The sequence below is a fragment of the Mastigoproctus giganteus genome, chromosome 1 (assembly GCF_048544385.1).
Source record: "Mastigoproctus giganteus isolate SK-2022 chromosome 1, ASM4854438v1, whole genome shotgun sequence".
Lineage (NCBI taxonomy): Eukaryota > Metazoa > Arthropoda > Arachnida > Uropygi > Thelyphonidae > Mastigoproctus > Mastigoproctus giganteus.
Window position 1 is genome coordinate 3020411 of NC_143575.1, and position 27376 is coordinate 3047786.

General features: G+C 37.3%; 1 protein-coding gene across 3 annotated transcripts in view; it reads right to left on the reverse strand.

Annotated features, from left to right (window-relative positions):
- LOC150090496 (uncharacterized) overlaps positions 1–27376 on the reverse strand; it is an 83428-nt gene that overhangs the window by 29997 nt on the left and 26055 nt on the right. For all 3 annotated transcript variants that reach the window (XM_090378484.1, XM_090378478.1, XM_090378474.1), the window contains exons 2-4: positions 21273–21452; positions 15910–15955; positions 1301–1415 (exon numbers count right to left, since the gene is read on the reverse strand). In XM_090378484.1, the coding sequence (XP_090234610.1) occupies positions 1301–1415; positions 15910–15955; positions 21273–21423 (312 nt within the window). In that variant the 5' untranslated portion in view covers positions 21424–21452. The remainder of the gene's footprint in view (positions 1–1300; positions 1416–15909; positions 15956–21272; positions 21453–27376) is intronic.

Consider the following 27376-nt stretch of genomic DNA (forward strand, 5'->3'; position numbering starts at 1 on the left):
ATTGTTTTATGGTAGTAACCCCTAGAAATGAGCTTTATTAAAATGTGAGGTGTTAATAGTGTATCTCTGCCTTTACGGTGTAGTTTATCCAGTTTCTACATGCGCGCAGCTTTGTTTATGTGTATCAAGCGTGCCTCCTCGTTTTGTAATTTGGCTTTATTCCCTAAAAATGAGTAAAATACTTAAAAGGTGTGAAAAGGAAGCGTCCTGGTGAAGACACTACAGATTCAGAGAGAAAAAGAAAAGCAATATCGATAAACAGAGGTGGACTGCGTCAAAACGTCTTACCCGGGAAAATTTATAGTGTCCTCATACTAGCGTTTATGGCCAAAATCACACCGGCCTCTGGCCAACCGGGGTTTCCCCGGTAAGGCTTATGGCCAGTCCGCCACTGTCGATAGCGAAAAAATATGAAACTGTGAAATGCTTTGAGCGAAATGAAAGACCATGTGATATTGCACGTGCTACAGACCTAAACGAGGCAACGCCGAGAATTACAAAGAATGCAGAGAAAATAAAAACAACTTTCATAGCAGGAACAACTCAAAGTGTAATTAAAATCCATCAGATTAAGATACAAGAATTGGAAGAGATGGAACGGCTGTCATCTGTTTCGATAGAAAATCAAACAAAAAACAAGTTTGCTTACGATAGAAGCAAAAGCATTAGCAATATTTTATTACGATTATTTATTGTGTTTGGTAATGTTTTGGTTACAAATGTGTGTTCAATCTTGGGTGGTTGGCACCTAACCCTATTTTTCCCATAGGGCCTGTTGCTCATATTGCACGATTTTGCATTGTACGAGGGTTTCTAGGAACACAACTATCGTGCTATACGAGGACTGACTGTTTTGCATTAGTAGAGGCTAATGATGCAAGAAACCAAGCTTATACAGCATCAGCCAAAAAAAAAAAAAAAAGCACATTTCAAACATCCATTTGCTCTAAAAGTTTGTCCAGTTCTTCCTTGAATTTATTTAAGCTGGCAACTTCTACAACAACAGATGGAAATTTGTTCCAGTAAGAAACCACCTGCTGGCTAAACTTCTGCACATCTATTCTACAACTGTCTTTCCTCAATTTTAATTTATGCCCCCTCAGGTTCATAATCTGAGCAAGAAGAAGAATCCCATCAACATCGCCTTTTGTGTCCCTAAAAGGTGATAGATATGCTCTTTAACATCATCTACTTTATCCCCTATAGTTTAAATGCTAATGCACCTGTCATTTTTGCACAATATAATCAGCAAAGTGAAGCGCTGCTGTGAGCTAAAAAAAAATAAGTTTATAATTCTTACCAGTCTTGGGATGTAATGTGGTGCATTCATTCTATCCATTGTATATGTTTCTTTGGTAACTGAAACATAATTTGTAGGTGATGGTGCACGGAATACTTCTTGAACAACCTTTTCACTATGAAAAACATAACAGTGCTTTTATTTTGTATTTTTTTTTTCAGTTATTATAATTTTTAATAGCATATTATCATAAAATCACACACACACACACACACACACACACACACACACACACACACACACACACACACACACACACTTCATTTGTTCTGAAATACCAAGTACAATTAGAAAGTTTTCCAAATAAGTCGAGGGTTTTTTTTTTTTAAATGAAAACCCCAAAACGCGAGAGGTATTATAACCTATAGTATTTAGTACCATGCGTGAGTTGGAGGTTGAGAAGATGAAAGAAGATATTTGTTGATATTAGACTTGAACTTCTGTAGACTGTAATTTTTAGGAAATACGTATGAAGGAAGGTTGTTCCAGAAAACGCCAGTTGAATGAATAAACAAGATAGATGAAAAGTTGGTTCTGTGAGTTTGAAGTTGGACAGTAAATGGATGTTGGCTGGTGGTGGCATGGGTTCAGACTGTTTTGAAAGAGAGACCGGGAATTATAGAAGCCAATTCAGAAGAACAGTGTCTATGGAAGCATCTCTAGAACAGGCATGCAGCAGAAACAGTATGTCTATGAGACAGCAAGTGCAGAGACTCTGTTAGAGAGGAGTCATTAATTAACCTAACTGTTCTGAATGGTATCTAGCCTGAGAGAAGACGTTTTGGGGGCACTGCCCCAGAAGTGGGAACAATATTCCATGGTAGGGTGTATTTGCAATTTAAACAGAATGAACAGCTGTTTGGAAGAAAAGTAATGCCAAGGGCAAAAGAGAAAACCAAGTTTTTTAGATGCAGAGGAAGCAATATTTGCAATGTGCTTGTGCCAAGAGAGTTTAGAAGTCAGGGTAATCCCAAAAAGAAATGTATTATTTCGCCTAGAAATTGGAGTGTCACCAAAGAAAAACATAGGAGCAGAAGAATCCTTTTTGTAGATATAAGACAAGGCCGGGTTTTAGAAGGATTGAAATCAACTAAGTTGTCTTTGCCTCAATGGAGAATTACCTGGAGATTGGCATTTAAGGAATTGGTAGCAGATATTCGAGAAGTTGAAGCTGATTGAGGAGGGCAAGTTTCTCAAAATGGACAGTGGAATGCAATGTGCTATCATTGGCAAAACTATGGATAGGAATTCCAGTCAATGGAAGAAGGTCATTAATATACAAGAGAAAAAGAGTGGGGAAAAGAACTGAACCTTGGGGGACACCAGCATTAGTGGAGAAGTTAGAAGACAGAGCCATCTACCATCACCCTCAGTGAGTGATCAGAGAGAAAACTGGATAACCAATTACAAAAAAACAGTTGGCAAACCATAAGATGGAAGCCTGTTTAGAAGACCTTTATGCCAATCACGATTGAAAGCCTTTGCGATGTCAAGAGCAACTGCTTGTGTTTCACTGGTGCAATTCTGGCTTTTGTTACCCATTTATTGAATTTGTCCATAAATGGGTAACAAAAGCCAGAATTGCACCAGTGGGTCGATGCTGACCGAATCCATACTGGCGATCATTGAAAAGACGGTAGGTTTCTAGGTAGTTTAAGAGTGGGCAGTTAATTGATTTCTCCATTACTTTAGAAAGAGTAGAAGCAATTGCAATGGGGCAATAATTGGATGGGAGGGATTTGTCACCGTTTTCTAGGAACTGGCTGGATATGAGCAAATTTCCAAGCAGAAGGAAAAACACCTTTGGAATAAGAAAGTGAAAAAAGGTGACAAAGAAGAGGATTAAGTTCAGGAGCTCAGGTTTTGAGAACATGTGGAGAAATACAATCAGGACCTGGAGCTTTATTAGCATCACGATTTGTCAAAATCCTTCTGACATCCTTTTGATGGAAGACCACAGGAGGCATTGAATGGAGCATGTTAGGAATGGTGGGAGGTGCAGCCTTAGCGGAGCGGTCAGGCGCGCAGGTGCATAGGTACACGTGCTTTGAGTGACCGGGGTTCAATCCCGTGACTGCTAAATACAGTGCTGTTTCTTGTATTCTGTCTATCTTTTGAACTTCTCTGAACTCATTTAAATTAATTTCATTAATTAAAATGAAATTTAAATTTCATTTTAATTAATTTAATGTATTAAAATGAAATTTAAATTTCATTTTAATACATTAAAATTGAGTTGGGAAAAAAATGGGATGCTAGGAGGTCAGCTTTATCCTTGGCTGAAGTGACAACAGAACCATCTGGTTTTGACAGAGGTGGGAGCAGAGATGGGCAAAAGTTGTGGCCAATAGCTTTGGCAAGAGACCAGAATGCTCGGCTACCATTAGGGCAAGAAGTAAGTTTTCTACTCTTAGCCTGTTCAAAATCTAGTTTGGACTGATTAATAACTGCTTTACAATTGTTGCAAGCTTTGGTGTAGGCAGAAAATGAAACTGAAGATTTGGAAACAAGCCAATTACGATATGCAACATTCTTCTCTTGAACAGCCTTAACAGATTTAGTGGAAAACCGAGGTTTAGATAAAGGACGAGATTTTAAAGTGGAGTGTGGGATAAAGGATTCAGTTCCTACAAGAATAATTTCACTGACACGATCTCAGCAAACGTTGACATCAGAAGTTTTGAAATAGTAATCCGACCAAGGAAAAGAAATCTCGCAGGTCTGGAAAAGAAATCTCGCACGATCTGAGCAAACGTTGACATCAGAAGTTTTGAAACAGTAATCCGACCAAGGAAAAGAAATCTCGCAGGTCATCCCATTTTGCATTCTTGTAATGCCAAACAATGCGAGGTTGGGAATAGCCATGAGAGAAAGGCTTCATTGGAGAAGAACTTCTTACGAGGGGAAACTTCTTAGAAGGAAAATTACTTAAGGGTATGAAATATTAACTACACAAATAAAAATGAAAAGATACACATGCATAAGTTAAAGATCATTTTTACATACTATTTCAGAATTTATAAATATTTTACTCTGCCTTGGGAAACATTTTTAAACAGGATTTCTAACTGCTTAACATTCTGTTCGTTACACTCATTACCAAGTTGGAAGAATGAGCTCCTTTCGAGTTTCAACATACCTTAAAAGGTCACAATTACAAGAAGACAGAAGAACAATCCACTATGTAATTCAGAACTGTTCACAACTATCAGAACTTAGCACTTAATGTGGTCAACATATCCAATTATGGATATCGATGAAAACAATTGCAATATGTCACTTCCATTATATCAAAATGTTTATACTTAAAAGGTTTTAGCGCTGAAAGCTTCTGACTACTGAAAATTCACTAATCAAATAAGTTAATGCATAGTATCATTTTAGTTCATAGTAAATTACCGAAGTAGGTGAAATGGCATTGTTTTTGTTATATCTCGTATTATGAATGCCTTCACAAGTTACCCTGATATTGAACTACCTTCGACAGTGAATTTTCAAATAGGCAACACTTCACCAGTGGATTCTTGTCAGATACCACCACCCTTGGTTGGTGGTATCCGGTGGTATTCTCGGCCCAGGGGTTAGTATTAGTATGAGTAATGGCCACATGGTGCAAGGAAGCCTATGGCTTATGCTGCACCAGCCAAAAAAAAAAAAAAATAATAATAATATTAATAATAAAATAAAATAACAAAAAATATATAAAATAAAATAAGAATAAAAATAAAATAATAAGAATAAAAATAAATTAATAATAATAAGAAGAAAATTAAAAAATAATAAAAATTAATAAGAGAAAAGGAAATGGACAACCTATGCATTTCCCTCCCCCATTAGGTAATTATCTAGCTGACCTTGAATTTCCCCAGAATGTCAGCCTCTACCACCCATGTCGCTAACTTATTCCAGTAATTTATAACTCGCTGGCTAAAATAAAACTTCCTGGAATCCAAGCTAAACCCCCCCCCCGTAACTTGAAATTATGGCCCCTAGTTCTAGAATCATTTATAACCATGCAAATTTCATCCTTATTCATTTTGCTTATGCCTCTCAGAGCCTTAAATACCTCAATCAAGTCTCCTCTAAGGTGCCTAGTTTCCAAGCTCTGCAACCCACATATTCGAAGTCTTTCCTCATATGGACGCTCTTTTGCTGATCTCACCAAGCAAGTTACTAGTCTTTGGACCTTTCAAGAAGAACAATGTCTTTCTTTAGGTGCGGTCTCCATACTCAAACACAGTAATCCAAGTGTGGTCTAACAATAGCCTTATATAATGGGATTATGACATCCTTATCTCTACTTGTGATTGTTCAATAAATCATCGTTAGGACGCCATGGGCCCTCCTTGCAACCAGTCTATAATGCTCGGATAACTTCATATCTGACCGTATTGTAATACCCAAGTCCCTTTCTTCCACTACTGGCTTTAGTTCAAATCCGTTGTTGGTATCCGCCAAGAATAGGTAATAGTAGTCCTTCAGTTTTGAAGCATTGCTTATTGGTGGGAGTGCAATATCAGGGCAATTCATTGTGAAGACATTCACAATATGAGATGTAACAATAACGATGCCATTTCATCTACTTTGGTGGTTTACTACAAACTGAAATTATGCTATGCACCAACTTGTTCGGTCACCAAAATATTTATATTGTTTTATATTTTTTGAATATAAAAATAAAGGATTTCTATATTTAAAAAATATAGAAAATGTCATTATAATTATACACCACGTATTCTTTATCATGTACTTTTTATGCGGGAAAGCTTTTTACCAAGGAAACGTTTTATGCAGGAAAATAATACATTACAATATATAGAGTTGAAACTGGGAATTAAGGAACCAAAGTACAGGGGAAAACTTGACATGAGGGAATGTATTTAAATTCTATACAGTGGGATCAACTGATGATATTGCCAACAGCAAATTCAAAATGGGAAGCATTCAAAGAACTTATCGTGGAAGCTACTAGGCTTTACATACCAACCATATTTGGTGGTCACGGGCTCGACCCTGGTCTAATCAAGGAGCATGTGCTATGCACTGCTGCTCCTGCCCACCTGGCTATGGAGGGGCCCGGGTTCTACTGTATATGTTCAGCAAAAGTAAATAAATATATATATAACCATAGGTTCATATGTATAAAACTATAAACCTATAACTCTCTTCTTCATTGGAGTGCACTTTTACATTAATAGAAAAAGCATAATCAAGTGCCTCATCTAACAAAAAAGCATGTTATGCACAGTAAACGTTCCATCTCTCCAGCATCCATTTGGAAATCTTATGCAACCAGCACATTTGAAAATTCACATAGAATATTAAAAAAGGTATAGTTGCATTATATACTTACCCAGCAGTTAAGGAATTGTGAATTAAATAATTAAATATCATAAAAATGCATTAATAAAAACAATGATGTTTAACAAGACAACTTATATTAAAAAAATTCACTTGAAAAATTTTTTTTTTAAAAGTTGGAAAATACTTATTTATCGTTTATATTACATCAAAAGTGACTGCCAAAGGCATTCAAGCCTGTCCTTTGAACAGCCATTGTCTTAAAATATCAGTAACTTCAGAAAATATTTATATTGTATTTATAATATATTTCTATTTTAATATTTGTAACTTGCTGTTTCAATTTATGATATCCAAAACAAGATTATCTAACACTAAGAGTTACAAAAAGTTCATCAGAATACAAGTGTTTGGAAAAAATGTAAATTAAACATGACATAACAAAATTAAATACTATTATGCCATGTATTCTTTAGATGTGGCATAATAGTGTTTAATGCATTAAACTTAAAACAGAAACTAGATATTTGAAGAACACCAGAAAAAAGTGGATATCATAATGCAGGAGTTCCATCTTCACTTTTAAAAGTATAGAGAGTGACAAGGTTTCAGTGATAAGTATAAAAATGTGTCATTTTAAAATGAAGTCAAATGAAATAAAATATAGTGTACAGTCTAAGGATTATAGAATAGAGACTGTTGTGATTAAGAAGTTTATCTTTCTGTTCTATCACTGTATAGTGTTGGCAACAAATATAACAACAAGGTAACATATTATATAACAAAAATAACAATATAACATATATGCATGAATTCATGTAAATTCATATATATATATATATATGTTATATAACTAGGCTTATACTGTGTGTGTGTATATATATATATATATATATATATATATATACAGGGTGTCTCAAAAATACATGGCATAACTTCAGGAACGAGTTCCTCATATATAGATAATAAAAATATTTTATATCAACATAGTTCCAGAAATGCTTGGTTCCCGAGTTACTTTTACATTAATAGAAAAAGCATAATCAAGTGCCTCATCTAACAAAAAAACATGTTATACACAGTAAACGTTCCATCTCTCCATTAAAAAGGTGAATACTGTGGGAGATAAAACAGGAATGTTTTATCTCCCACAGGTGATTTCCTTCATCACAAGGTACTTTTCATTTTCGCATCCATTTAAGAACCCACTACCTAGGCCTCAGCCTATCTGTGGATAAATTCTGAAATGGGTATAGTGTCTAAACTGAAATTCAACTCTATGTTAGTATTAAAATAACGAACATAAACAATAAACGAAAATTTTACTCCGTTATCGCTCGGCCACTTAGCCTCGTGCAAGAAAAATTTATTTTGACTTTATCCACAAATCTTAATGGCACGAGTTATCTTCCCTGCCGCGAGAAGGCGTGGCTCTACCATCTTGCAATAATCTTGTCCTTCTTTTGAACACTTCATTTACATACTTATTAAAGTAAGAAAATAACCTTCTATCAGTGAACATGATATGGAGAGTCTCTCTCCCTAGAAAACCAATTGAGAGTTCTAATTCTGTTCTAAGATCTACATACAGACTACACTGTAACATTACATGTTCAGATGTTTCATTTTCTCCGCATAAGCACATACCATTATCCCGTAATCCAAGCTGACATAGTCTAAACACAAGTCCAAGTCCTGTCATTATGAACATTGCATGAAGTCCAAATTGCAACCATTTCTTCCTTTTTGGATTAACTATGTCAACTCTTGGTAATAATAAAAAGGTCTGCCAACCCTTCTCCGAGTTTTCCCATGATATTTTTTTTTTTTTTTTTTTATGAAAACCCCAAACACAAAAAGTATCAAAACCTATAGTACTTAGTACCGTACATGGGTTGAAGGAGAAGTATGGGGGGAGGGGGATGCCGGAAACTTTGCTCTAGAGACTAAACATGGGTTTCACCACTTCAAGCCTCCAATAAGCAAAGTGGTGGTATTTCACCAGTTGTTTTTTGCCACTTAACAATTATTTCTTCCAAAAACCTTTTCTTTTTGATTTTTACATCTATCTTTGAATATTCTTTATTTTCTTCGGGACATGAGCTTATGCCAAGAACTGTTTTTCTGATATTCCTTTTTGTATAATAAGAAAATCCAGCTATTAAAACTTCATACTCCACTGGTATCCTTCCAGAAACAACCTGCAAGGCATCGGTGGACACTGTCCGACATGCCTTCGTAACTCCTAGCAAGGCAAACCTCTGTGCCTGTGACAAATGTTTTTGAATTATAACGTTATTCAATCTATGTGCCCAAGCCCCGGCTCCATAATACATTATTGGTACAAATAAACATTCGTACAACAGATTAAGGGCTCTCCCTTTTATACCCCAATCTTTTCTTATAACCCGCTGGAGCTTGGCATACAAAGTTCTTATTTTATTTTTTAAATACTTTACATGCTCTGTGTAAAATAAACGTTCTTCTATCTTTAATCCAAGATAATTCATCATTCTGGCATATCGAACAGCATCCCCCATCAATCTCACAGTCGGAGCCCTGTTCCTGCTTAATCTACCTTTCAATAAAGTCTGAACCGTCTTATCCCTAGAGATCTTTAACTTATGTTTCCTTGTCCACTCTTCCAAAATATTTAAAGCTTCTTCAGCCTTACTCTCAATATGTGATCTTGAATTTCCTTCTATTAAGATGACCAGATCATCTGCATAAGCAACTCTAATTACACCAGACATCTCTAAATTTAAATAATCATCAAACACCAGATTCCAGGCAAATGGGCCAACCACCGAGCCTTGAGGACAACCCCTTGTTACTCTTTTAACAACTTGATTAAATTTTGTTTTTACAACTTCTCTCTCTCTCAGAAAAATATTCTTGAGGTACTGACAGAATCTGGTGATTTTCCATTCCGACTATGTACTCAAATCAGGAGCAAGCGGATATGCACTTTATGTATGGTTTCGCAGACAGCAATGCTCTGGAAGCTCGTCGTTTGTACCACAAAAGGTTCCCAGAATGAAGATGTCCAAACAGGAAAACGTTTGAAGGTATCCATTGCCACCTTTGTGAACATAGGACCTTTTACACCTCATGCTGCCGACAGAGGACGACCAAGATCTATGACTCCTGAAGTAGAGGGGTGGACCAACTGCCTGGCCTCCACGCTCACTGATTTAAACCCACTAGATTTCTTCTTGTTGGGCCATTTAAAGTCATTGGTGTATTCGGCTCCGGTTGCTGATGTGGAAACTCTCCCCAATCGAATTGAGACAATACGAAACATGGCAGGAATTTGGCATCGTCTTTGCGAGTCCATGAGACGTCGATGTGAGGCCTGTATTCGGGCAAAGGAAGACATTTTGAACAATTATTATAAGGTGATGTGAACAGTTAAGTGTCATAGACAGACCTTCAAAACTTGGAAACTAAGTATTTCCGGAACTATGTTGATATAAAATATTTTTATTTTATATCAACATATGAGGAACTCATTCCTGAAGTTATGCCGTGTATTTTTGAGACACTCTGTATACAAAGGGTACTAGGAAAGTTTTGCAATATGACGCAACAATGAATCACAGCAAGCTGCTTGTTGCTGCATGTTGAGACATGTTCATACGTGCATAGTAGCCGCCGCGCCAAGTCGATGGGCTCAGTTATTCATTAGTAGTGAGAGTGTAAAGTGCTTGCGATGGCATCGTGGTCACGAAATGAGATAAGGACAGTTTTGCGGTATAATTTCGTGCGTGGTTTAACCATAGACCAGTGCTTAGAAGAAATGACTCTTGCACTAGATGATGATTGTCCACATCGTACAACGATATTCAGGTGGTATAGAGAATTCCAAAGGGGAAATTTCACTCTGGAGGATTCTGAGAGGCCGGGAAGGCCACGAACGTCAGTTACGGAGGAAAACGTTACTGCTGTGAGGAAAATGCTTGACAAAAACAGACGAGTGACCTACCAACAGATAGAGGATACTTTGGGCCTAAATGCACCAGCAATTCGTTCGATTCTGCATGATCATTTGCACATGAAGAAACTTTGTTCTCTCTGGGTGCCGCATCAACTGACTGAAGAGCAGATGACACGACGTGTGACTTGGTGCCGGGAGATGTTAAAAAAGTTTGATAAGGGACAATCTCGGTATGTGAACAACATCGTGACAGATGACGAGACTTGGCTGTACTATTACGATCTGCCCACCAAGGCTCAAAACAAAGTTTGGGTCTTTGATGATGACGACACACCCGTAATTGTCAGAAAATCCCGATCTGTAAAGAAGAAAATGATAGCTGTATTTTTCAAATCGAGTGGAATTGTGGAACGTGTCATTTTGGACATGCAGAAGACAGTCACAGCTAAGTGGTATACTGAACAATGCCTGCCTAAAGTCATTGGATCTATGAAGAACCTGCGGCCAAAGTCAAGAATGGACACCTGGTACCTCCATCACGATAATGCTCCAAACTCACCGCGCCAAAGCCTGCACCGAATATTTGACCACGACAGGACTGAAACTTCTCGAGCACCCTCCCTACAGTCCAGACCTTGCTCCCTGCGACTTTGCACTGTTCCCGCATGTGAAAATGAAGCTAAAAGGGAGGCGGTTTTCCAGTGATGAGGACCTTCTATGGGCTTGGGACAACGAGTGTGCTTTACTCCCTAGTGAAACTTGGCAGAACTGGTTTAAAGATTGGTTTCGGAGGATGGAGAGGTGTATTGAATGTAGAGGAAATTACTTTGAAAAAATTAAATAAACAAAGCTGTATTGCAAAACTTTCCTAGTACCCTTTGTATATATATACAGGTACCCTCGTATAACACGGTAGTTAGGTTCCTATAAAATCTTGTTTAGTGCGAAACCATGTTATAAGGGACTAAGAACCAGTAAAAAAATATGGGTTATGTTCCAAAAACTAACTAAAATACACCAAACTTAATTTTTATTAAAAATAGTAACAACTGAACAAACATCTTACAAACTGTGATACATATATGTCAGATAATGTATGTTCATTTAATTTTCTTCCTCTTCATCACTGCTAAGCACAATCAAACAAGAATATTTTCTCTGTTGCAGAATATCTTCATCTTTTGAACTTTCTTCTGCAGCATCTAGATTTTGTGTATCTTCTGCTTTCTTTAAAAAAATCACTAATCTGGGTTTGCTTTTGCTTGATAGATCTTTGTAAATTTCATGGTATGGAGCTAAGCATTTTTGAAGCTCCCTTTTGAACTTTGTGCTCCTTTCAGTTGAAGGATCTGCATTCAAAAAAATAAGACTATAATTGCTTGGCTAAGTTTATGCCTTCACGTATGCTTTTTAGTGTAAAATTTGGAACTTCAGAATTTTCATCTATGTTATCCTCTTAATTGATTGCTTCATTTAAATTCAAACTTTCTGCAACATACAATACCTTTCCCCCTTTTTTAAGACAATCCAATATTTGTATTTTTGATTCTAGAGAAATAAAGTTTCTTTTGAGTGGTGCTTTTTTACTTTCCTTAGCCATAATTTAGAGCTGGAACTTAATTCACAACAAAGAAATTATTCCAATATGGTTCTTAAGAACAAAGATTAGTAATACATACCTGGAAAAATTTATAAACGATCAAATAAAAATCAAAATAAGCTTATAAAAACCTTTAAACTCACAGACTATACACTTCAAAGTCACAATTTTTTATGGTTTTAAACAAGCATAAGTTCAATAGCCCAGAATATAATATGGAGATTTCCCAACAAAATTAAATACTGGGATTTCCTAATAATTTTTTTTGCATAACTTTTTTGCAGGTCAACAGCAGGGATTCACAAAAAAGAATGGAAATGTTGAAATCATATCCAACATAATAGCAGGGTTTTCTCCACAGAAAAGCTAAAAAATACAGTGCTATGTGAGGTTTGTTACAATTCTCTAACAGTGTTAGAGCAAAGCCATGTTATATAAGTACTGTGTTGTGTGAGGATTGCTGTTTGTTTGTTATTTGGTTTTTAGGAGCATTAGCAACTAGGGCCATATTGCTCCGGGATATGCAGTGGTCATTCCCTGACCTTTCCGCATCCTCCGTATTTGGTGGTGACGGGCATGAGGATTGCAGCAATTTATCAATTGCGTTAGAGAAAAGCCATGTTGTAGAAGTACTGTGTTATATGGGGGCTGTCAGTATATAAATAACAGCAACCACATAAATTGCATCATTGAAAAACAAGAATCAGAACTGGAATTGCTGCTAACAGGCTGAATTTTCTTATAAACAATCAAAAATTATTAAATACTATCTATATTATACTGCAGATCCATTATAAGAGAGGAGTATTTTTTGATCCACCTTGAGCTTTAATTACTGCTAGTATGGACAGGTGAGATTCTTGAGGCAATCATTATCTAGTTTGCGATACTAGGATAATGGTTTCTTGCAGCGTTACGTGTTTCATAGCTTATTTGCAGTAATTTTCTGTCTGGCAATATGGCAGATAGATGATTCTGATTATTATCACTTCACTTACTGCAGCTTAAAGTGATGAGAACCATGTTTATTCTCCAGAACAAAGCTCTAGCATTCCCTCTCCACCCTCAATCTCTTCTACCATGGAGTAGAAGTCATGTCTTTTGAGGAACATCATGGCAAGATCTGATATTCCTTACATTTTGAAGTGATATAATGCAACAGACTGAACCCCTATTGGTTCCCTCTCTCTCACGGAAGTATTCAGTGTACTAGCAGCCAATGCACAATCTCACTGCCTCTACTCTTGCCAGCTGGTGACTGGAGGGAGTTGAAGCAGCGTGTACATGGGAGGCACTGGCAAAGCCTTGTTATATCAAGGAGGTGGTTTATATCTCTGCTGTGTGTATATGTCATATTCAAAAATTCATTAATTCATACAACACGTTCCCTCCTCAACTTTTACCTTATATCTCTGAAGCCTCACTCATCTTTTCTAAAAGAACTCAATCACCACAATTGAATTACCTCAATCACCTGTGTGTATATGTCATATTCAAAAATTCATTAATTCATACAATACGTTCCCTCCTCAACTTTTATTTTATATTTCTGAAGCCTCACTCATCTTTTCTAAAAGAACTCAATCACCACAATTGAGTTACCTCAATCACCACTCGTCTCACATGCCCTAATTACTCACTCTATGATTCCTTCCACTTAAGGTAATACTTGTGACTATATCCATTCAGTTATTCATTGTCAGAGATCTCCTAATCTGAAATCTTCTCTGGCTTAAAATCTCTTTACTCCATTCTTTCAATTCATCTGTTGCCTCCACGACTTGATTAACTATTATCCATTCAAATGCATGGTGTTCAGTCAGCAAATGGGAGCCAGGGCTCGTGGGTGGCTGATCCCACACCACACACAGGCTGCCATAAAAAAAAATAAACATAGATTCTCAATGTGTGGTATGTGTACCACTGGTGGTAAACCTAATTGTGCCGAATGGTATATGAACCCATAAGAAAAATATTTAAAATTCATTACAAATATATAAAAACAATGGCATAATTTCTGATTTATTACTGTGGTGTACAATAACTTTCTAATTTTTTTTTGAGTGGTACATTTACAAAAAAAAGGTTGAGAACACCTGCATTAATGAAATCACAGTAAAGATGATAAAAGTTAGAAGAGATGTTCCATGAGGAAAGGCTAAATGCTTCCATTTCATTTTGAAGCTTTAAAATGCATTATACATGATGGATATAAGTATGTGGTATGATGCTTGGATAAACTTATAGAAGAAACTGCTGAACAAAGACACCAAAAGAAAGGTAAACATTTGAAGAAAGAACTAATGTACTTAGACACAGCAGTATTTTTTGCTGTTTTAAAGGATTTGCTGATGAATACTGTCCTCTATACATTATACAGAGAGCACAGTCCTACAACATATTTAAAAACTTTGTCCATTATTGGCACTTGCACCTGAAGGAATATAGTGTCTTCCTACCTTACTGTAATTCATAATTTTGTGTGACTTGAGATCAGCTGTAGGTCAGCAGTCTAAGTAATTTGGGCATAAATAGAACTGGAGAACATGCATGCAACTACTACATTATGACTCTATTTTCAATTTCAAAGTGTGGCATTCTTACTTACTGTATAACTGGGTCAGCCCAATTTACTTATGTAAAGTAAATTGGGCTGGCCCAGACACTGACATGTGAAGGGAAGATCTTGCTTTACTATTCTGGATTAATAAATACATTAGGAACTGCAGTGTACGAACCAAGTGAATGGAGACAATTCATCAATTCCTCCACAATTAGCCTGAGTGAGAGAGAGAGAGAGAGAGAGAGAGAGAGAGAGAGAGAGAGAGAGAGAGAGAGATGGGGGGGGGTAATCACCAAGAAAGGAAAGAATGATGATATCCAGCTCAGGACCCTGAGTGTGCCAAGTCCATACTCACTAAATGTGAGCCCTTGGGGTTAGACAAGCTAAGGCAGATTACAAGAAGTCTCTGACAAAAGATTAAAATAAAAAGTAGCAAAGACTCGTTATGTAACCACTAAAAGGAATCGGATAACTCACACTGGTCTGCCATATACAGGGTGTCTCAAAAATATTTGTACAAACGTTTAGGGGAGGTAGGTAACATCTAAAAGAATGTGAATCGCATATGAACCCATAACCGGAAACGTCACCTTAAGTCGGTACACATGTCAATTTGAAGCACCATCCATGTGACACTATTCATGCCTTATCACATAAATAGTGTTTCAAATCAACAAAATCAGATAGCAAAATTGTAATTTCATTCATCAAAATCGTCATCTGTCGATCGTCGACAAACCGGAAATTACGTCATTTCCTGTCATTGCCACCTCTGATTGACACCTCTTTCATCCCCTTGGAATTCACTTCTGTCACGATTTTGCAACACATCATTTCTGTGTCGTGAAATCGTCATTTCTAGTTCGCCAATCAAATCGACAAACCAGAAATGACATAAAATGACATTATTTCCACATCGCAAAATTGTGACGATTGGTTTTACTACGGTCCGAAATTTAGTAGGTGCTGCCAAAGATGCTCTCACATCAAAAAAAAACTTTCTTAGTAATTTTAAGTGAAGAGCTTGGTCATTAGGCAATATTTTCCTACCTCTTTCATTACATCTTTTGTTTCTCAACAGAAATTCAAAATAAATATTTATATATACAAAAGAAATTAAACATCATAAAGAATAACCACGAACTAAACTTCTGAATCACTGTCATAACACTACATGTAAGCTGATTACTAACAAAAATGCATTTTACCTGATGTCCTGGTTGAGAAATTTCTCAAAGAGCATATCACGCATTCCTACAAACAAAATTATGATACGATGATATATATATATAAAAATAAATAAAATAATTTAAAATAATAATATATATAATAATAAATGATATATCAAGTATGTGTGGTCAAGAGCAGTAAAGATTCTTCAGCTTAGGAATGGAAATTATCGCTTCTTGATTAGACCGGGGTTCGAGCCCGTCACCACCAAATACGAAGGATGCGGAAAGGTCAGGGACTGACCACCGCATATCCCGGAGCAATATGGCCTTAGTTGCTAATGCTCCTAAAAATCAAACAAACAACAACAACATGGAAATTATCAGAGCAGGCTCTCCTGCTAATCAAGGCCTTACTGCTTGTGCCCAGTGTGGAATGCATGCAGAATTAGCATTAACACTGCCAAAGGAAGCAAGCTAAAACAGCATTAGCAAAAAAAAAAAAAAAAAAATTTCATACATCCCCTGTTGAATGCACTTCTAGAATAATTTGTCTAATTCTTCATTAAATTATTCAAACTATTCACTTCTACAATATTAGACAGAAGCATTTGTTCCAACAATCAACTATAGCCTGGCTGAAAAATTTCTGCACATCTACCCTGCTATCATCCTTCCTCAATTTAAATGTGTCTCCTTATGCGTATTGTCTGAACTAGTATAAAGATGCCATCAACATTTAGCTTACTCAATCCATTCGGAGCCTTAATCTCCTCAATAAGATCTTTTATATTTAAGTTTACTACAGTATGCTCATTTTATTACATCTTGTATAAATTAGAGTTTTGTTATAACAAAATTAATTTTATTATTCCTTAAACTATATCTTATAATTTTAAAAACAACTTACAAATGACTTTGCTTTAACATAACATATGTGAAAATTTAACCAACAAAACAGTTTTAATCATCACAGAATATAATCATAGTATGTATATACTGTATTATCATTCATATTCTTATTAATAAAAACACTATCTAATTAATAAAATCACAAAATAATCATATCCTTACTCTTCAGGCTTTTAATGCCACAAAATTTTTTATTAAATCATGAATGTTCAATACTATCCGTAATATCATATTGCATTGATATTATTGCAAGTTTTGATAAACATTCTTTTTGACATGGTGGATTTAAATTTTGGGAAATGGGATATTTTTGGTTCTCAATAAAATGTTTTATAATATTTAATTATTACCTGCAGCTTTAAGATTCTGTTTGCAAACAGCATAACTACACTAAGACATGCACCACTTCATCTCAGCTCACAATGAAAATTTACTGTAAAAGTAAAGTTTTTTGGGTTTTTTTGTTGTTGTTGATGAGTTAAATTTGCAGGAAACCAAAACAGCAAGAAACAACAAAGTGTAAAACTAAGTGGTAAGTTCAGCTGGTGCACAAGACATTTAGACATTAACTATTCACTATTATATTCTTATAATTTATGACTGATATTTGCGCAATAAAATAAACAACTTTTCATGTTAATGTAATGGAATTGTAGCATTTTTGTAATGTTTGTAGATGAGAATAATCATTCTTGTTTTTAATTTTTATTATTTTAATTTATAAAATAACTCTAGGAGGCACCCTTAATTAGGTGCCTTTGTGTGGAGCACAATCTGCACATTCACACACTGCCTTGACCATATTGGTTTCCTCCACATGCGGGCTCTTCCATTGGTGCAAAAATCAAGACTCAATGGACCACATGATTTCCTCGAGAGAGATAGAGAGATCACATTTAAGTAAGGAGTTGGATAGCTAACTACACGAAACTTTTATTTATTTATTTTTTTCTTAAACCTTGATACTGAATAAATTTGTCTTCATTGCAACTGTTTATCTTTATTAAAACTAATAATCTGAATGATGATCAGCTTGTTTTCTGAAAGTAATTTGAAATAAATAAACAATGTGTTTTGGCTGTTTGGATATTTACTTGAGAAGTAAAACGTGGATTGACACTCAGTTTTCAGGTGTATATTCTGTTGAGATCTGGGAGGGTTTTAGTCCAATTCTTGATTCCATAGCTCCCTCCAGTACTCTACCCCTCTTATACAAAACATTGCTATAAATTTAGAACAGCAGCTACAATCATTTTCAAAACTGCAGAAATGATTTAGAATATCTTCAAGGATCTTTATACCAAATTTCATATTGATAGGCTAATCCATTTCTCCTGTGCACCTCACCCCCAATTGCTACACAAAAGCTACTTGAAGACCATTCATCATGTAAACATCAAATGGCAAAGTTTTGATAGACATGCCTTGAGTACAATATAGGAGTTTTCAACTCATGAGGTTGCATCAATTATTCAATTGTTCCTTGAGTACAATACAGGAGTTTTCAACCCAGGAAAGAAGCATTAATTTCAGGTATGTCTGAATATATCTGATAATCAACCATGCCGGAAATGTAATACAATACATACATTACCTGACTTGTGTTTTTATCTTAGTGCCCGAGTTTTGTCTGAAAGTAATTTTTTGAAACCTGTTCCATAATTCATTTTTTCTGAAACAAAAAAATGGAAGAACAATAAAATAATTTTCAAAAGATGTAATGTTTAAACTAAAAGATATTTCTTGCCTAAATGCTTAAGAGTATGAAGGAATTTACTTACGTATAGGTGATGCACACACACATCATTTCTACTACCAAGGTAGTTTTAATGCATAATTTTAATTAAATCTCATATTGTAAATACCTTCACAATGAGTTGCCATGGTATTGCACTACCTCAATGCATGGGTGATGCACACACATCATTTCTACTACCAAGGTAGTAGAAAAGATGGCATCTCTCATATTGTGGAGTTGTACTTCATAACTGGGTTGTCACTATTGCAACAACAGGGTAACTATTCACCTACCAAAGAGGGACCAAAAAGCCTTGAAATGGTGCCATCTGGGTGGTGGTGGTATATGCTGAGAATAAATAACAATAGTATTCTCCAAAGGTGAAGCATTACTTATTTGAGATAGTACAAGACCATGGAAACTTGTTGTGAAGGTATTCACACAATATGAGATATAATTAAAATAATGCATTAAAACTACTTTGGTAGTAAAAATGATGTGTATGCATCACCCATGCATAACTAAACTTCTTCATACTCAGGCATTTAGCCAAGAAATATCTTTTAGATTAAACCATGCACACCATCAGACATCTCTCATATTGTGGAGTTATACATTGAGTGGATAGGCACAATATGGCCTCAATAGCCCTTGTGCCATTAAACAACATATCAACTAACCAACCGAGTGGACAGAAATCATGGAATACCTACCTAGTAATGGGTAGGCTCACCTTTTGGCCGGATAAGGGCAGTCACACAGTTAGGCATTAAGCCCACTAGTTCACAAAAGCATTCCACAGGTATTTCCATCTATGCTCACTGCACCGCTGTCCATAATTCCGTCATGAACCTGGGTGGATGATCCAAAACTCATATGGACCTTTCCACAGCATCCAAAAGATGCCCCACAAGGTTCATGTCCGGTTAACGGGAAGCCCATTCCATAGTGGTAAAATCTGCAGAATGGTCTTTGAACCATTCTGCAGATTTACTAGAACATGGCTCCCCAGAGAGTTCTAGTAACCATGGCTCTGTGGGGAGGTGCATTTTCCTGTTGGGAGAGCCCATTGCCCGATGGGTGCACGATGACCATGAAGGGATGCAGATGGTCTGCAAGGATGGACATGTAACCTGGACTTTTCAGAGATGCATCTAAACGTACCAGAGGTCCCAATGTGTTCCAGTTGAACACGAACCAGACCCATTATCGACTGTCCACCTGCCAAACAGTTCCTTGTTGACATGACGGGTGCACAGTTTCATGCAGTTTCCGCCAGATACACACCCTTCTGTCCACGTCCACTCCAAATAACTGGAAATGAGACTCACTGGACCAGGAGACCTGTATCCAATCATCCAAAGTCCAGTGCCAATGTTCTTTCACCCAATCGAGGTGCAGAGTCCTGTGTCATGGTGTTAGCAATGGGATGCTGGTGAGCTGGTTGCTCCAATAACCTATTGTGGCTAATGATTGCCTGATGGTCTTGGTGGAGAAGTTTCTGGCACCTCTCACTCACTGAAGTCGGCGGTGATTTGTGGCACTGTCGCTCTCTGGTTTAGGCTGAAACAATGCGAGACAGTCAACAGCCACATTCATCCACTACCTTTCTCTGCCCACAGTGCTGTCCACGATGAGATGTTATTCCAGAAATAGCATATTCCCGATACACTCTTGATACTGACGAATGGAGATAGTGCAATTCCTGTACCACCTCCGCGATAGAGTGACCCATGCATCAGGCATCCACTATCATCCCTCTTTCAAAGTCGGTTAACTCTTGACGTTTATCCATACTGACATCGAATTACCATCTATGTCAGGGGTCGGCAACCTTTTTTGAGTGAAGAACCATTTTTGATCTAATTAAAAAAAAAAAAAAAAGAATCGGAAGAGCCGCACCTCAGCTCAAGCTGGGTGGAGGGGGGTTTAAGAAATGGAACAGAGTGGGAAGGTGTTTTATTTAAAAAATATATTTTTTGAAATATTTTTATTAATACTGAAAAAACGTAACAAACATCCAATTAGGTAAGAATTGATGTGACTTTTGCTGCTGAACTTCTTGAGAGTCTCTCAACATCAGGCAAGTATGCCGTAATTTTCATCTTTAAACATGCTGAGAGACTCACGTTGTTCAGAGGGTTTCTTGACTTATTTTTAATATAGTTCATATTGAAAAATATTTGCTCTCAGAAATACATTGCTTGTCGTACATGTGGGCTAAAAGTTAAGGAGCCGTAGGTTGCCAACCCCTGGTCTATGTGAATGCAGTGTACCTATATAACTGCCATGCGGTGGGTTCATCCACTAGAGAGAGAGAGAGGGGGTGACAGCATCACATTGCCCAGGAACCAGGTATCCCATGAATTCTGTCCTTTCAGTGTACTTCATAACTGGGTTGTCACTATTGCAACAACAGGGTACTTATCCACCCAACGAAGAGGGACCAAAAAGTCTTGAAATGGTGCCATCTGGGTGGTGGTGGTGGTGGTGGTAATAGCCGAGAATAAGTAACAATAGTCTTCTCCATAAGTAAAGCATTACTAATTCAAGTTAGTGCAATATCATGGCAACTCGTTATGAAAGTATTCACAATGAGATTTAATTAAAATGATGCATTTAAAAATTTTTAAAACTACCTTGGTAGTAGAAATGAAGTGTGTGCGTCATCCATGTGTGAGTAAAATATAAACTGCAGTAATTAAAATAATGAAATCTTAAAGTAAATATACATGACAGTAAATATACTTACCTCCTATTTTTAAATTAGGTGTAGGAGTCTGAAATGATTCCTTAGTGGTAGAAATTAACACTTGCCCTTTTAAATCCTCAGGATTACCTAATATGTGGGGATATCCACGACGAATATCAATTTTTTCACGTGCTCTAAGCCCAGAGGACATTTTTATTTAAAAGCTGCCGCTTGAAGTGCCTACATAGTTAATGCAATAATAATAAATAGAAGGAAACTGTTAAAGTTGGTGACTGATGCAGAATAAATAATGGTTAAAAAAGTTCACATAACACAATTTTCAGGATAGTACTATAATAAGTGGTGTTAGTACAGAATATTCTTAATGAACAAGAAAACTCCAAACATTCTCCAAAATGAGAATATTTTTGAGGATATTCTTGACCATAAGATGCAAGAACATTAATTTTATCAAATAACTTAGGATGGATACACAGACTAATAGATTAACAGTAACTGCAGTCAGAGACATAATTGATTCGTGCACTGCTTCTATTTGGACATGTAGCAGCCCGGCAAGCAAAGTGTCGTGACCTACGAGGCCTGTTCGGGATACTAATGTAACAAGCAAATACATGGGCTCTGTCAGGATTACTAAGAGTAAATACAGGTGTATGTATACCTGCATATACACTAATGCAAAGAGCTTAGTAAACAAATTTGATGAATTTGAATATTGGTTAGATCATCAAACAGACATTGCAGGTTTATTACATGTTTGTTTGTTATTTGATTTTTAGGAGCATTAGCAACTAAGGCCATATTGGGACTATGTGGTGGTCATTCCCTGACCTTTCCGCATCCTCCGTATTTGGTGGTGACGGGCTCAAACCCAGGTCTAATCAAGAAGCGTGTGCTATGCACTGCTGCTTCTTCCCGCCTGGCTACGGAGAAGCCCAGGGTTATTACTGGAGACATGGTGCCACTCAGATATAAGGGATAAGGAATGCAAATATGGTGAGTACAATGTGCACAGAAAAGACATAACAGGAGGGGAGACTAGTTATGTACTTTTTTAAGAGGTACTAAGAATCTAACGCAGTGCAGGAGGGCACCATGTTGATATGGGTTGCCAGTGCACAGTTGAGTCAGTTTGTGGGGCATAAGCACTGGAAAAACAAGTGTGTTATAGAATTAATAACTGTGATAAGTATAATGAACATTTATACAGAAAAATGGAGAGGGCTAATAAATCAGAATGTCTTGTAATGGGAGATTTTAACATTCTGGATACTGACTGGAATTCAAAGGTTGGTTACTCATACAGTAACAAGATTTTCTGGATTTCTTTGATGACTTTTTCTATGTCAGTATGTTAGAGAGGCAAAGAGAGAAAGCACCTGATTATTGGCAGTGATCATACATTAAGGATCTTCAGATAAAATAAAAACTAGGTGGTAGTGATCACAATGTAGTGATGTGGAATTTACTTAGAGATGTAACTAAGTATTTAGTTAAAAATGTGGCTAAAATTTTTTTTGCTTTCATTAAGGTAAATATAAGGAGATGAATCAGATTGGTCCACTTGATATTGATTGTTCAACTGTTGATGATCCTGCTCAGATTGCTGACAAACTGAATGAGTAATTTTCATCTACATTCACACATGAGGAATCCTTGAGGAAGACAGAAGCTTATTAAATTCTAACTGAGAGCTTAATAATTTTGCAATAACTGAGAGCAAAGTGGAGTAGAAATTGGTGGATAGAAATCTATCCAGTAATATGAAAGGAGGCAGCATTGGTCCTTGAGGTTGTCACAGACATTCTCCCAGACAAGCTGTATTTGCTACCTGGGAGTCTAAAATGCTGATGGAACTGATATTCGGGTGACACTAAAGTCAAGTGGACCCAATTTTGGTGAAGTCCGGACGGTCTGTGACAGCCAAATCCCCTGCTTGCACCTTCACAATGGTGGGACTGTTAGTAATCCTGGGTATAACCTCCATGCACAAATACATGGTGGGTGACCACCCAGTGTGAACCAATGTAAGTGAGGTGTAGCCCCCACACCACATGGAGGAACGCAGCCCCTCTATGTTACCAGGCAGTACTAGGTGGTAGATGACTCTCATCAACCGGTGAAATACCACCACTTTGCTTATTGGAGGCTTGAAGTGTTGGAACCCATGTTTAGTCTCTAGAGCTAAGTTCCAGTCAATCCTACCCTATCTCTTCCATCATGCAGTATGATTGATGACTTTTGAGGTTATGATGAATGTCGTGGCGAGATCCAATATTCCTTACATTTCGAGGGTACAGCTCTAAAACAGTGTTCGCAGGCCGGCCGCTAGTTAGTACACCGGACCGAACCTATTGGTAACTCTCTAGGAGGCTTCCGGATCAGCTAGTGTATAATTTTGCTACCTCTACTCTGCCAGATAGTGACTGGAGGGAGTCCGAGTAGTGTGCATGCGGGGAGCATTGTCGAGGCCACAATATGTCAAAGATCTGGGTATATTCTTACCACGTGTACGCCATATCCAAAAATTTCATTACTTCATACAGCATGTCCCACCCACTTTTTTCTTACTATTGAATTGTCAAACTAATAGAGCAAGCTTATCTGCGAAAAGATCTAAACCTCCCAAGCACTTCCTAATTCATTTCACAAATATACGTGGTCTCAATTCTAATCTCAACGATGTCCATTTCCACTTGCAGTCTGCTAAACCCCATGTACTTTTTCTGACAGAATCTCAGTTATCGGTTGATTCAACTACTGCTACAGAAGACAGAGAGAGAGTGGTAATTAATGGCCACTGCTCTTCGTGAACTAATGTTATTAGCAGAGACCCCAAGGTTTGGTGTTCAGCCCATTGTTGTTTTATATATTTATCAATGAAACTGATGAAGGTATATCAGGCTTAATGTCTAATTTCCAGATGATAAAAATGTTAGCAGGGTGGTTAATGACAGTAATGATGGTATGATTCTGCAACAAGATCTAGAAAAATTAAGCAGATGTGCTCAGAAATAGCAAATGAAGTTTAACATTGACAAATGCAAGGTGCTGCATATGGGTAATCCCTGAGTAATGTACTGCGTGGTACTACACTGAGAATAGTTTGGTTTGTTTGGTTTTTTTTTTTTTTAGGAGCATTAGCAACTAAGGCCATATTGCTCCAGGATATGCGGTGGTCATTCCTTAACCTTTCCGCATCCTCCGTATTTGGTGGTGACGGGCTCGAACCCCGGTCTAATCAAGAAGCGTGTGCTACGCACTGCTGCTCCTTCCCACCTGGCTACGGAGGCGCCTGAGAATAGTGAAAAACGAAAAGCACCTGGGGGGTAGCTATGCAGTCAGCTATAAAGTTCTCAGGGTGTGTGTGTGTGTGTGTGTGGTATGGGTGTTTAATGGCGCACAAGCTGCTGTGGCTATATTGCGCCTATTCATAGGTATGTGGAAAAGATAAAATAAATAATTAATGTGAAGACGGTTCAATCTCATTTCATGCCAGAAACTAATCAGAGTCACTTATACATTCCTATTTGTTTCAAATAAAAGAAAAGTTCATTAATATTGGCATTTTCACCAATGATATCATTTAATGTTATCCGTTCACGGAAATTAGCCAGAGAATGAAATATTGAAGTTCGATGTTGTTGATAATGTGGACAGTCAATCAAAATATGTTTGACGGTTAGCTGCTCAGAGCACTGTGAACAAAGAGGATCATCGCCTGTGAGTAGATGGAGGTGAGTCAGATGAATATGTCCTATTCTAATCCGCGCGAGTACCACTTCTTCTCGCCGAACTGTCTGAATGCATGAGTGCCAAAATTTTGGGTCCTGTTTTAACTGGAACAGTTTGTTATTTGTTTGTTTATGCCATAGCTCTGTCCATTGTGCATGATATGCTGTTTGAATTATAATATTATAATCAGAAACTGGAATAAAGGCAAAGGTTAAGTCTACTGTTGATGGATTTTTAGCCGAAATATCAGCCAACTCGTTCCCTTTGATGCCTGAATGTGCTGGAATCCAGCAAAAGTTTACTCGTTGCTGGCGATCTTCGATTTTCAACAGCAAATACTTGATTTGATTTAGTATAGGGTGATCCTTATAAGAGAAATTCTGCATTGCTCTAATTGAGCTCAGAGAGTCGGTGTAAATTAAATATTTTGCAGATGGGTGAAGACTCAAATTTTCTAGAGCTAATTGAATTGCATATAATTCCGCTGAAAAGCTGCTGTACTCAGGTGGAAGAGAGGCTGATATGATAGCAGAGGGAAACACTGCTGCTGCTCCAACAGTTGAATGAGATTTGGAACCATCAGTATATATCGGTAAGAAGTCAAAACAGTTTTGAATATGGCTAGCATGGAGTTGTTGCACATTCAGAGTTGGTAGATGATTCTTTCCCCATTGGAGAAAATAATTATCACAGGCTGGTTGAGGAAATGGGGTCCATGGTGGGCAAGAATAATTCTTTCTGTGCTGCCTACTCTGGAGAGGAACATTCCAATTTTGTGCTATTTCAAGGAGCCGTAGGCCTGCTGGGCGTATTTTATTTGGTTTATTTCTATAGAGAATGTGAAATGATGGATTAAAGAGATATGGTTGGATGGGGTGCGGAGAACAGTTTCGTATTCTGACTGCATATTTAAGTAGTAACATTTTTCTGCAGAGGTAAAGAGGGGGCTCATGGGCTTCAATATATAGACTATAGGTTGGTGATGTCCTATAAGCACCAAGAGCAATCCTCAGTGCATTGTGTTGTACAGGATCCAGCCAGCGTAATACACTCTTTCGAGCAGAATCATAAACTGGGGCACCGTAATCTAACCGAGCTCTAATCAGTGCTCTATATAAGAGCAGCAAAGTTGTACGATCTGCTCCCCAAAACTGGGCAGACAGAGCTCTAAGCATGTTCAGCTTTTTCAGACAGGTAGTACGTATTACTCTAATGTGCTCAAGGAAATTTAACTTGCTGTCTAATATTAATCCCAAGAATCTAATATTGTTGGTAATCGGGATGCTGGAATTTGATATCTGGAGTTCAGGGTCTGTATGTAATTTGCGTTGGTTACAAAAGTGGATAGCAACTGTTTTCTGATGGGAAAGCCGATATCCATTGAACTCAGTTTTTGAATTTTATTGAGGGATATTTGCAATTGGCGTTCAATAGATCTCATGTTCTGAGAGTGGCAAGAAATGGAGAGATCGTCAGCATAAAGATAGGCTTCTACAGTATTTGGAAGTTCTTTGGAAATGGAATCAATTCTAATGGCAAATAGGGTTGCACTCAAAACCGACCCCTGTGGTACTCCTTCTTCCTGCAAGAATGTAGAAGAAAGGGAGTTTTGGTATCGAACCTGGAAAGAACGGATCTGGAGGAAGTTCCTAATGAATATAGGCAGGTTGCCTCGTAGACCAAGATTATGTAGGTCACTGAGAATGCCATATCGCCAGGTAGTATCGAATGCCTTTTCTATATCAATGGAGACCATGACAAGGTGTTCATTTTTCACAAAGGCATTGCGAATTTCAGATTCGGCCTTGATCATCAGATCTAGAGAGGACCTATTTTTGCGAAAGCCATGTTGACAATTACTCAATAGTTGTTCAGTTTCAATGATCCAGCTGAGTCGACTGTGGATCATTTTTTCAAGAATTTTACCAAGGCAACTTGACAGAGAGATTGGCCTGTAACTATTAGGACTGGAAGGATCTTTTCCAGGTTTCAAAAAGGGCAAAACTGTAGCATGGTGCCAAGATGTTGGATAAATATTTTCCCGGAAGATCCGGTTAAAGAAAACTAGCAGCATTTGTAAGTTTTGCTCATCGAGATGCTGCAGCATGACATAATATATGCCATCTGGCCCAGCTGCACTGTTTCTCGTTGTTTTTATGGCTTGTAAAAGTTCAAAATATTCAAGGGGCTGATTATATGGAAGTGATAGTGAGGTTGTAAAGTTAATGGGCCTCTGTTCGGTGGAGGTCTTAATTTTTTGGAATTTCGGAGTGTAATTTGATACAGCAGAGACTTCGGCAAAGGTTTTACCCAAGGCATTCGCTATATCTAGAGGACCAGAGAGTTCTTGTCCATTGTATGAAAGAATTGGGGAAGGGATGATTGGAAACTTCCCAGAAAGCTGTCTA